This window comes from Diprion similis, chromosome 13 (genome assembly GCF_021155765.1).
Source record: "Diprion similis isolate iyDipSimi1 chromosome 13, iyDipSimi1.1, whole genome shotgun sequence".
Classification (NCBI taxonomy): domain Eukaryota; kingdom Metazoa; phylum Arthropoda; class Insecta; order Hymenoptera; family Diprionidae; genus Diprion; species Diprion similis.
The window spans coordinates 11,432,078-11,444,799 of NC_060117.1; the positions used below are offsets into that span (position 1 = coordinate 11,432,078).

Sequence of the window (12,722 nt, forward strand, 5' to 3'; positions counted from 1 at the left end):
ACAATATTGGACAAGCATGAGTCCTTCGAAGATGCAACAACAATTTAACGTGCTTTTATAAAAAGGGGTTGATCAAAAATAACAAAACAAGTTTGGTGTTCCAATTTAAGACATTTTTCAGCGGTATAATTAAGTATGGTGTGAACGGTGTCGTAATTGCTCGATAGAGAATTCACAAAAGGAACTGGAATTACTTTCGTTAATTTGTAGGGCAAGTTTTTCCTCACGCTACCTATAAAAAATGTCATTCAATTGAGGTGATGGCACTTCCTCTTCTAAACGTCTTGAACTAGATAGATCGTAAATCATGATGTTCTGTGAGCCAGGTCTTCTGACATTTTCGAACTTTTGAAATGGAATAAAAACGAGTTCTTTAATTCAATTCGTAGATATGGAAGTTCAGTTGATAATTTGATCTTGTGCTCAGTAATGAGTCATGTTTTAGTTGTTACACACTTAATACCTTCTATGTTATGAAGTATATTCGAACAATTAATTGTACGAACGTTGAAGTCGGCATTAATAAAAACAGATTAATAGAATGAGCCTAGAAGTTGGTGTAGGATGATAGATCACTGACATTTCAAATGTTTGAGCATCGCGATACGAGAAACAGAAGCCTGAGAAAAGAGTTACCAAATCTTTGCTTCTATATCTTCCGTGTAGATATACGGTGAGACTAATTTGCAGACGGTAAAACGAACGTGGTCTTATTGCTTAAACGATAGCGTGAGCTTTGGCTATACTTTTCTTGTTGGCTTTGTCATTATTTTTATCCTTCTTACTGACAAGATGGTCTCAAAAGATTCGTAAAGTTTGAGGGAAGTCTGTATTCGCGTTAATAAAATAATCATCCATTGGGGGATACGCATCATTCTCGTATACTTTTGTTCCAATGTCTGATTTTATAATAGCTGCTGCAGTTTGAACTATGCACGGTCTCACAATCCTAATTTTCTGACATTTCGTACCAGAAATTAGTTATTTTTTGATTTTCGTGTCACCGACACAAACGACAGGAACATTTTTTTGATTTTGCCTGATGATAATTCTGTCGCTATATTTTTATATCAATTTAAACATTACTGTTAGTTCGTTGGGAACACAATGAGACACCAACTCGGATAGCGATACTTCAGAATCCTCGGGATTATCAAGGTCGAATAAATTTTCTCCATTACTGTTGTCACATCCTCGACCTCAGGACATTTACTTTCTCTGCCGGTTGGAGTGAAATCTAAAAACAATTAGGTACAATAGGATTAACGGACTCCATTATTTTCGTCGATATTGGCCAGTATGACTTTGTTTTCCATTTTATTGAGAAAAATTAAATAAACGACGTTTCGGTTGGTCGACTGCCAACCATCTTCAGGTTCTAAACAAACATTAACATAATTTTGTGTTAATGCATTACATGTTTCTTAGTTTTAATTTACATTTTAGTTTTCTTAAATAACAACGTGTGATACCGAATAGTATTTCGGATCCACGTGTTTGACTAGGTTATATATATGATAATGACAATCTCAGCACTTCTTTCTCTGGATCGAGGATCACATCGATACTTTACTACACAATTTCAATTTATTTCATCCAAGGATACAGTTCACCCATGAGTTAGAGCAAAACAAACAGATAAGTTTTCTTGATTTGTTGGTCATCAACGACAATAATAACATCATACTTGATTGGTACCACAAAAACACCTGGTCGGGACGATATATAAACTTCAACTCAAAGCATCCGTTACAATATAAAAAGGCCACAATCATGGGACTGTATGATAGATGTCTTAAACTTTCACACCCAAAATTCAGATAAAAAAACTTGAAAATTATAGAAAATACACTTGTTAAAAATGGTTATCCTGTACGGCTCATCAACCAAATTAAAAAAGATCGGGTCAATAAATTGTATAACAGCATTGAATGGTGTGGTAAAGAAAAAGAAAAGATCGTTTGCTCGATCCCTTTTGTGGAAAAACTGTCTCCAAAAATTAAAGAAACGTTAGCAGAAGTAGGAGTTCACGTTACCTACAAGATATCTAACACCACACACCATGTATTTACAAATTTAAAAACCAAAACTACCGAACTGGATAAATCAAACGTAGTGTACAAAATAGACTGTCAAGACTGCAACAAAAAATATATAGGACAAACGTCACAAAATTTAAAAAATCGAATTTCTAGTCATAAATCTAACATAAAATGTCATAATACAAATGGTTGTGCTTTAGCGATTCATTCGTTGGATCTAGGTCACAAGTTTGATTTTGAAAATACGATTGTCATTAGTAACGAAAATAACTGGTTCAAAAGAAACATCAAAGAAATGTACCACATCTGTAAAAACAAACAGAATGTTGTCAACCTAAAGACTGACATACAAATTCTCAGCCTTCTCAACACAAAATTATGTTAATGTTTGTTTAGAACCTGAAGATGGTTGGCAGTCGACCAACCGAAACGTCGTTTATTTAATTTTTCTCACTAAAATGGAAAACAAAGTCATACTGGCCAATATCGACGAAAATAATGGAGTCCAATAATTTATACCTGGCCACGAACTCAAATACAATAGGATTAACGGTACATGATGGCGTTGGCCGCAATCAAATCAGCAGTATTTATAATACGATGCTCACCTTCATCTCCCTATTTGACGTTTCATTTTCCCTGCTGCTTCGAGTACTTTTCCCTTCAAAGTTATACTGCAAACATTATAAACATTTCTACGCTTACCGATAGGCTGCCTTTTTTATATTTCATAAAATTCAGAGAGGTTCGAAAACTTTCATTGCAACTCTTATGTTATCTGGTAGTGTATAATTCTTACGACAAACGAGAGGAACTGTCACAGTTTTTACACCCTGTAACACTAAATGATTATTATCCTTTCTTTCCACATTAGCTCGCTCAAATATATTTAAAATAATCTTAGTCGAAATTACAATGGTTTAAGTAAGGAGTAATTGACTTGAAGTAAATCTGGGTCAAATTTGTGATGCCTTAAAAGTTGGCCATTCCTTCGTCTTGTCCCCGTCAGTCGTAAGATCTGTCTTAGTTTATTCGTCAAATCAAGGGTACAAGTACCTCGTCGTAATCTAGAAAGTCGTTAGCTATTCCAATAGACGATCTTAGTGTCATTAGAGAAATTGTCAGAAAGTCTTTCGTCACAAGTCCCAATGACTTCAATGCCGTTCGCGACGCTTGTGATATTGCGCCTCTGCTACCCACAACAATGGGTAGGATCTTGCAATCTCTTTTGCCCGAGCGAATTCGTATGAGTTCCGCTCGTTCAGCGTACCTCACTTTTTTGTCCTTCCAGGTATCGTCCAGGTACCTGTGATTCTCGTGTCGTACCGTCACATCTATCACATGCGCCATGTCCATGATGCTTGCAGCTTGTGTAAGCACCAGCCTGATTCCAAAGGTGTGTGCCCTCAACGTTATCGCGTACAAATAACGCAAGGACTTCAGAGTCCAGGGTTCGCCAGCTATCGGTTACTTCCTTGTCATTTCAGACATCTGCGACATCATTTTCCTGTGATATTTTCCCCTCCCAGCTCTTAGATTTGTTCTTTGCTTACATCTTAGCCTGCTCAAAAGTTTTCAGCGTCGTCCAGTTTAGTTTTGAGCTGCCAACTATTTTTTAAAGTTGCCTTCTTTTTTTTAACAGTTCATGCTGCACAAAGTAGTCCACTGACGCCCTTATTTGAGTGGCTCCTTTTAGAATTCCGAGGCTTATCGCTCGCTCAGTTCAGAGTCGCTCAACACGTCCATCTCTCTTCAGGGTACGGAAGAAACCTACGGGCGTAAATTGTGTTGAGTGAAGTATTCGCTTTACTCCTTTTGCGTTATACCGTCGTAAAGCATTTGAAGAGCTTCCTTGGCGAGTGGTTGCACTATAAGTTCATACATGAACTTCGGAAAGATAAATATTTGAATCATTATTGTTATGTGTGGATATAATTGATAAACACAGTGGGTTCCATTCTGAATAAATTGGATATAATATTGTTTATTTTGATATAAGTATTGAATATAGAGAGTTCACAGAATTGCTCGTTGGGCCAGCTCGACGGTCGAGATTATACTAATCCGCAGTCAGTCCCGGCTCATCGCCTACCTCATCTACGTCTAAGCCGAATACACTACATTACGTACATTACAATTATAATTTTTTACCACAGCTTGCATCTCAGGACTCTCACGGTTTTTACGACCTGGAAAATCTTCCCCTCCTCATTGGGGCTCTTCTCAATCTTTCTCCATGGAGTAAATCGAGTCCCAAGGTACTTAATCGTGCTGTCCGATTCGGCTTTCGTGATCTTTCTGCCCATCCATTTTTAGGTCGGAGTCCTTGACGTACCAGAACTTTCTTGTTGCCACCACCTCGAAATTTCGGCATTTCGATACAGCCAGCTCCATATTCATGCGAGTAAAGTATCTATATAGACCCTTGATCCGTGCTTGCGCGTTTGCTTTGCCTTTCGCTATCAGGAACATGATGTCGGCGAGTGCTAAGACTGACAGGCTCTGATTATTCATATCGACGCCTCACTCAGCGGCCCCGACCTCGTCGATGATCTCCTCCATCGGTAAGTTGAAGAGCTGCGACGACAGAGGGTCGCCTTGCTTCACACCCCTTCGCAGCTGGATTACTACGGCTTTATTGTTGGCTGCTTTAATGGATACCGTGCACCCATCGTACATGTTATTGACTAGACGCCACGACTACATGTTCGCCATCGACAAAGTTTGTGCTGATATCCTGTAAACCTATTCATGTACAATTTTCACACTTCTAACACTTCCAGTTTTATAACTTTTACTGTTAATTAATTCTTTCCTTGTATATGCGTACTAGCTCTTACTGTTTGATTTAATTTTCAATTTTGAACGCACATCTTGTATCCTGCTACAGCACGTATAACCTGCAATCCCTGGGTATTTACTACTTATAATTTTATTGTGTTTTATTATATTTTCCCCTTCCTATTTTCTACTTCCTAGTTATAATCACCTGTCGTGTGTTCATTTTCCTCAATGTCTCACCGAGGCATAATAAGCAGATCAAACAATAAATCAATCAATCAATGTTTTCAAAATAATAATTTCTTCATCTTTCATTTCTACAATATCGCCACTAGAAATATTTTTGTCTCAAATGAAACACCACTCACTTTCAATCTTCGCAATAATATGCGTCCCACCAAATTCCAGAATAACTGCAGATCCGAACCGTAGTCAGCCGTCCCCTACTATCGACACCTAGTGCATTTTTATCTTGCAATAACAATATATTTACTCAAATCTTACATTGTCTTTCATTTCGTCTTTGGCAAACGCGCGTCCGTTTATATCGGACTGTCTAGAAAACAACTGCATGTCTGTCTGCTTTTTCTGTCGCACATATACGCATCTCTCACTCACTGCTTACATCTGTGGTCAAAGATAACACTACTACTGATTTAAGACCATATCTGCTCATAATCTAACAGAATCCTAGGTGAGATCCAAAATTAGAGAATTCGCGATTTTAATTGTCGATATGGGATAGAAAGAGCGCCAGAACTGAAGTTGCGCACCCGAGATTCCGAGAGGGGACACTGTGAAGGGTAGCGAATGAGATATTTTAGAATTTTGTTTTTTTTATGTTCGAGTATCGATGGCACTAAGTGAGGACTCAGCGACGATTTCAGCGGTTTTATAGGGTGGCGAATAGCAACGATTTTGAAGGGAAGATGTCGAAGCTGTAGAGGGGTAGCGAACGAATATCCCTTCATCTCTAGAATCCAAGGCAAAAGCGACTTCCGTCAGTCGCCAGCAAGCTGCAGCCCCCGATTTCCCCTCGAACGGCTGACTACCGAACTTGCGACGAATCGACTAGCGACGAAAGACTACCACCCCTGCTCACCTCCGAACTATCATGGAACTTCGCGGCTGAATTAATTGAGATCTATTGTTAATTTCTGCGTAGCGATGTTCCCGTAGGTGATTGACAGCGTTCAAGTTTTGCCGATTCTTGCGGGCGAAGCGTCACGTAGCAGGTGGTTCAAAGGTATCCATGGTGCGGGGGGTTGATCGATTTGAAATCATTTTAGTTTTGGAGACCAATTGTAACGGCGGTTCTCTATCACTACCGAGTTTCTGTTCTTTTTTTTGTTTGAAATTGCGAAGATGGCATTGAGCCGAGATTTTGAAGAAGTGGGCGCATTCTTATGGTGGCTGTGGAACAGTAAACAAAATTCCACTGTACAATGTCGAGTCGCCGTATCATGTTTGCAGTGTCACCTCTCGAGTACGTTGCGAATTGCCATAACTGAGTGTTCCGTATAACGAATGGATTATTCGATAGTCTTGAAAACGTTACGAATTAGGATGCGTTGCAATTGCGTTTAGTTGAATCTGAGTTTGTGATTTGTAATTGAATTTACAGTTACGATTTGAGTTTCAATGGTGTCGATTTCGTTAGCCGTGATAATAAGAGTCGTATTATGACGAATTCCGGATAAGTTGTTTGGCGGACAAAATTCAGATTCAGTTTAGGTTAGGTGAGGTCAAATTATGTTTCCGTTTTTTTTTATTTGAATGTTGGTGAAGATTAAGATTACGAGTAATTTCGGTTGAGGTTTCATTTTAGTTCGAGATTAAGTTAGGTTTAATATTTAGTCGGCTTTTGCTAGTCGGTTACCGCCTTTTGTTGCCGATAGTTTGAGAGTTTAAAATGTGGTTGAAACTTGAGATTTCGAGAATTCTTGTAGTCGAGTTTAGTTTTAGGTAGCAAGCTAGAAGCTCAGTAGATCAAGGTCGAGTTTGGTTTTAGTGAACCAGCTAAAAAGCTTGATAGATTATTGTTACAGTTGAGTTTTAGTTAGCAAGTTGGAATGTTCGATCGATTAGGGTTGAATTAAGTTTGAGCTAACGAAGTAAAAAGGTCAATAGATTAAGAAATAGTTTAGTTTCCGGTTATCTTTTGTTACTTGGTTTTGACGAGCGAAGATGGAATTCAACATTATGTTGTTTTCTTTTGTTTTGTATCGCTTCAATTATGTGGAACATGTGATTTTCGTTTCATTTTTATAAATGACGTGTTCTTATCGAGTGCCTCTCTTTCTCTTCAAAAATACCCTTTCCGCAGTACTAAACTACCGAGCATATCAGCCAAGGATTAGCGAAGGTGAATATTTCAAGGCATGTTGGTCACGGCAGGCTCCCAACAAAATCTTGCAATATCTTTCATAAATTTAATTTCAACATCAATCGCGGGGTGCCAATTTATTGTGAACACGGTAAGTTCTCGGTCACTTCTCCGAGTAGCCAAGTGCATTGAAAATAGGGCGTCACAATGTTAGCGAAGCGATAAAATTTTGGATTTTTTTTTCGAATAGTACTGACAATGAGCTCTGCGAAATGCTATTCGCGCTGATATCAAGAAAACTAAAAATGCCCACATAATGAAACGCCTATCTAATTTGGCCGATGCAATCACAAAGGGAGACCGCCAGAGTCGGGAGCCGGATTTGGACGAGGCTTTTTCCTATTTTGGTACTTCACCAGAACCGTAGTGAAGTGACCCGTCGCAACTCTCGGCTGTTTACGAGACAGAAATTCGACAATGTTACGATGCTTCCAGTCGAGGCGAATTAGCCGAGCGGTTAGTGCGAAGGTTCACATGCAGTCGGTCCGGGTTTTTTTATGAATATGAATAAGTTTATTTCAAGTGAAAAATTGTTGTTTAAATTGAAAACGTAGGTTTTTTCCTGAACAAATTAAAAAAATCAATCGAATTCCGCGTAAAAATCATACTCGTTATTATTATTACTATCATTATTATTTTTACGATTACTACAATCAAATATTGTGCGTAAAATGTGAAATTTGATTTCTGGTAAAGCCAGTCTTTGAACGAGTGTAAACCTTCGCTTTCCGAGGGTTTTATCTCTATTACCGCCTACCTGGTGGAGATTTTTATGCGGAATTCTATTGATTTTTTGAAGTTTTCAAGGAAAAAGTCTATGTTTTCATTGAAACAAGAATTTTTCGCTTGAAATAAACTTATTTATACTCACAGAAGAAACCCGGACTGCCCGCATGTGAACCATCGCACTAACCGCTCGGCTAATTCGACTTGGCTAAAAGCATCGTAACATTGTCGAATTTTTTTCTCGTAAACGGCTGAGAGTTGCGTCGTGTCACTTCACTATGTCGCACTTCTGGTAAAGTACTAAAATAGGAAAAAGAATCGTCTAAATCAGGTCCCCGGCTCTGGAGGTCCAAAAAATTTGTACCAAAGACGAAGTCTACCAATTCTCATGTATTTTGATGTGCTAAATCCGAACCCGGGATTAAAAATAATTTAACACACACTTTTTTTAACATAAAAAAACCACCCCTTAAAACGAAAAATTCAATATGAAGGGAATTAGCATTAGGAAGCTGACTGGAAACGATTGTAACATCCAATCTCTGTGTATTTTGATGCACTCACGCTGAATTCAGGGTCAGAAATGTTCGAAAACTAACCATTTTTTATCTTCAATATTAAAAAACCATTCTCTGAAACGAAAAATTCATATGAAGGGGATCAGATGTCGACTGAAAATGATTACAAGATCCAACCTTTGTGTATTTTTATGCGCTGATGGTGAATGCGAGATCACAAATGCTCAAACACACACATTTCAAAAAAAATAACCAACCACCCTCAAAAACGGAAAATTCCTTTTAACCCATTGAGGGGCACATTTTTCATTCAACAAGTTTTCAAATTCAAGGTGATCTAAGGGTTTTAGGATCGCTGATCCTGACGCCAAAATTGTAAAGTTTAAGATGGCGGATCCAATATGGCGACTACAATTAGTATAAAAGCATGCATAAACCTCATTGAGTGGCGTAGATAATAAAAATTGGTGAAAATATGCATGTCGTTCTCCCTCTCAGCATGACCCAGAACTAACGACGTAATCTTGGGGAAAAACTAGTTCCATTTTTTTTTACTTTTTCATCGATTTTTAAATTTTTTTTTTCAGAATTTTGAATTATTTAAATTTAAAAAAAAAAATTTCTACGCTATCGAGAGAACGTCGCGAGAAATCTTTGATTTGCTGTATGATTTTCTGCTTAAACTAGATTCACAAATCTTGTCGTATTCAGGCTCACAAACCTTGATGATCTGCTCGTATGATTTCTCGTACAGCCTCTATAAATCTGGAATTATGTTGTTGCATGCCCTGGCTATAGACACAGACGATAGAATGGGTTTTCAAAAAAATATAGCAGAAAACCAATGTTCCTGCATAAAATGCGTTTCGCCATGTTGTTGGTGAATTTGAAGTTTCGGAACGACATGGAATACAATTTTTGCTGCTAAAGGTTGTTTTTCGGAAATTTGAAAAAGGGGTTGGTGGAGCGATTCCAGTCCCGGATTTGGCATGAACTTCAGCCATTTTCAGTTAGGCTCCGGATGCTGATCTTCCTTACACTGAATTTTTCATTTTCAAGAGTCTTTTTTAGCGATTTGAAAAAAGGGGATGGAGTTAGAAGGAATGGCCGGCGATGAAACAATTTTGGCCCCAAATTCGGTTTCAGCGCATCGAAATACATAAGGATTGGATCTTGCAGTGACTTTTACTCGGTTTTCTAATGCTGATCCCTCTTATAGCGAATTTCCCATTTTAATGGTGGTTTTTAAATACTGAAAAACCATAGTGCGTTCGAGCATTTCTGACTCTGGATTTGGTACCAGCACATAGAAATACGTGACGATTGGATCGTGCACTCATTTTCAGTCGATTTCGGCTTCGATTGTGAACTTTCCGTTTTTAAGGATTGTTTTCTAATTTTCAAGCAAAATGGTGTGGGTAAAATCATTTTCAATCTTGGATTCGGATTCAGCACGTCAATATACATAAGGATTCATCGGTCTATTTTGGTACGGACCACTTTTTTTTGTTGTTTGTTGGTGTAATTATATCCCTCGATGCCAATCCAAGCCCTTCCCCCAAACCAACACCCTTACCTTGACCTCTGTTACAATTCATTTACCAAACGATTAATAGTAAACCAACTTAGCCATTCAAATCTTCTAACTCCGTTAATACGGATTCCTTCCTTCTTGTAACATTTCCTGTGTTTGGAGTAGTGGCACGTAAGTGCGTAATCGACGTGCACGAACCGTAAAATAGCCAAATATCTCCTTGGCTGGGCGTAGAGTAGGCTTCTCTAGTCTCTCATCGAAGTCTACACATTCTAGTCCGTAACATGTGATACCGAATTTCGGAGAATTTTTTTAGATTTTTCAAAAGTTACTAATTACTTGCAATTTTTTTAGATGGAAGAATAGAAATCTCTGTAACAATCAGAGATTCTTCTAAAAAATCCGTCGTTGGGTGTGGAAATGTTCAAGCAACAGTCTATGGAGAACCGACTCCTCTTCCTTATGAGAAAAAAAAAATCGAATTTATCAGATTTTTTATGAGACTTTAGAGTCAGTCTACTATGGGCTATTGTTCAAACATCCGCACATGTAACATTCGATTTAGAGAATTTTTCAGATTTTCAAATTGCCTCAATCAATATGATCATTTTAAAAAATTCCAAAAATCTAGTTTTGCATGTGAAAATGTTTAAGCGATCACCTATAGTAAACTGTTTTCCTTATCTACTGATATTCATATTTCTTTTGAAAAGTTCTTGAATAAAAAAAGGACGAAATGATAGAATAGAAGTGTCACGATATAGAGTTTTATAGTTCGCAATATCATTATCCTGCAGTTTTTTAAATACAGGAAGTATGGAACGGTTGGAATGAACAAAAATTATGCCTTGAAGCCCGTTATATAGAATTCTTAATATAATTGAGAGTCTAGCAAGCCGAATCATAGAATCGTAAGATTTCTAAGCTTCCAAAATAAATTGAGCGTGTTTTCTAGGGGTTTGCGTTAGAAGAATATATAATATACGTATCTACCTTACTCCTTCGTGAAAAAATTTTGGGATTTGGCTAAACAGGTATTAGGTCATTCTCGAGCTCAAATACAAATAAACAATTTTACATGTTATTCAAGACTACGATTTTATTCTGAACAAAGTGCAGGCCACTTGCGACAATTTATGATATATAATAATGCAATTTTGATTGAAATGGAATCAGCTGTTTTCACGCCAAATCAAAACAAGCCTCACCTCCTAAATTTTTGTTGTTTGTATAGACTAGTGGGAGAAAAACCTTAAGCAAGGTCGAAATCTTACGACTACAATAACTCATCACGACCTTATTCTAAACAAACTCTTGTGTGTATATATGACGGTCCAGAAATACTTTGTATGCACCTAAATCATGATCCATTTCTATGAAACACCTTTTTACTGACGTATACTTTGGTTGAGAAAATGATTTATAATCTCATTTTTCCACTTTCGATAAGTTCTAATGCACTTTACTTGTATTCTTATCCGTATATGAAGACAGTGAATTGGACTTTTTTCCAATGAAATATTAGCTCATCATGACATTGAACTGGCGTATCAATTAAGGGCATGTATGACTCCTACCTTTAGTGACCCCCCCGCCCCCCTTTTCTTCCGATACTGAATAAACAAACGAACGGAAGAGGTTCAGAGACGAAGAAAATCTTGCATTTAAGATATTATTTTAATTCCTACTTCTCGTTTGGCGACCTCGATATTGCATGAAAACAGTCTCACAGTGGCTCATTTAACCCCTCATGCTTTTCAGAATTGTGCCTTGCACCTCAGCTATGCAGTTTTTGGCCCCTGAAATCCATGAAATATGGGAATAGTAGAACGTGTCAAAATACCAAATATTTTCTAATGATTTTCAGGATATGAGTAACTTTCCTGAATTCCAATACAAAACGCGATGCACCGTCACAATATGAACCCTTTCCGTTCGTTTGTTTACTTGATATACGAACAAAAAGGGTGAGTTTGCTCGGTTGGTAAGGATAAAAGTACTACATGACCTTAAAAACGACCAGACAAACGGTTACGAAGAAATCCCGGTTTCCTATTGCAATCAATGATTTAGAAAACATTAGAGTGTTCTCTCGGCTCTTACGTTTCACACAGGAAATTCGCTTACCTGCTCACTTACCAGGGCTGATCGACTCAAGGGCGATATGAAGCAATTTCCACTTAAATTTTTGCATCCTCTTATTCATTTTACTGGCCACTTCGTGCCATCACTCGCTACGCTGCCGCAAGTTCATGCGTAACTAAGGTAGTCCGCAGTGACCGGTGTTGGTCCATTTTACTAATGCTTGGCTTCAATCTTACGAATTCTCTAAATCCCAGGATTGGTTGATAACTAAAAACGCAGGGATAAATAATTATTTTGAACCCTAGAAAGACTCTTCGATTAATCATTTGTGGGTAAAATATTGCAGGACGGTGTGTATATTCGATCGACATACTTGGAAGGTGCTGGATGGGACAAAAGGATTGGGATGTTGACTGAACCCACGCCAATGCAACTTGTGTTTAATATGCCCGTCATATATTTCAGACCTATGGAAATACTTAAGAAGAAAACAAGGGGTAAATATATTCTTATATCGATTTCTATCTATACCAGTAAAAAAGTAAAAACATGAATTAAAAGAAATAGGCTATAAACAGACGAATGCCTGACTAAACCGTCGAATCAAACCTTGGGCTGTGGCAAAATCATAAGTTATCAATATCTCTAGT

At 37.8% G+C, this 12,722-nt stretch overlaps 1 protein-coding gene across 1 annotated transcript in view; it reads left to right on the plus strand.

The window, feature by feature from the left end:
- Positions 1 to 12,722, plus strand: part of LOC124413872 (dynein axonemal heavy chain 2) — a 468,252-nt gene that overhangs the window by 454,459 nt on the left and 1,071 nt on the right. The window contains exon 47 of the mRNA XM_046894658.1: positions 12,419 to 12,569. Coding sequence (XP_046750614.1) covers positions 12,419 to 12,569 — 151 coding nt within the window. The remainder of the gene's footprint in view (positions 1 to 12,418; positions 12,570 to 12,722) is intronic.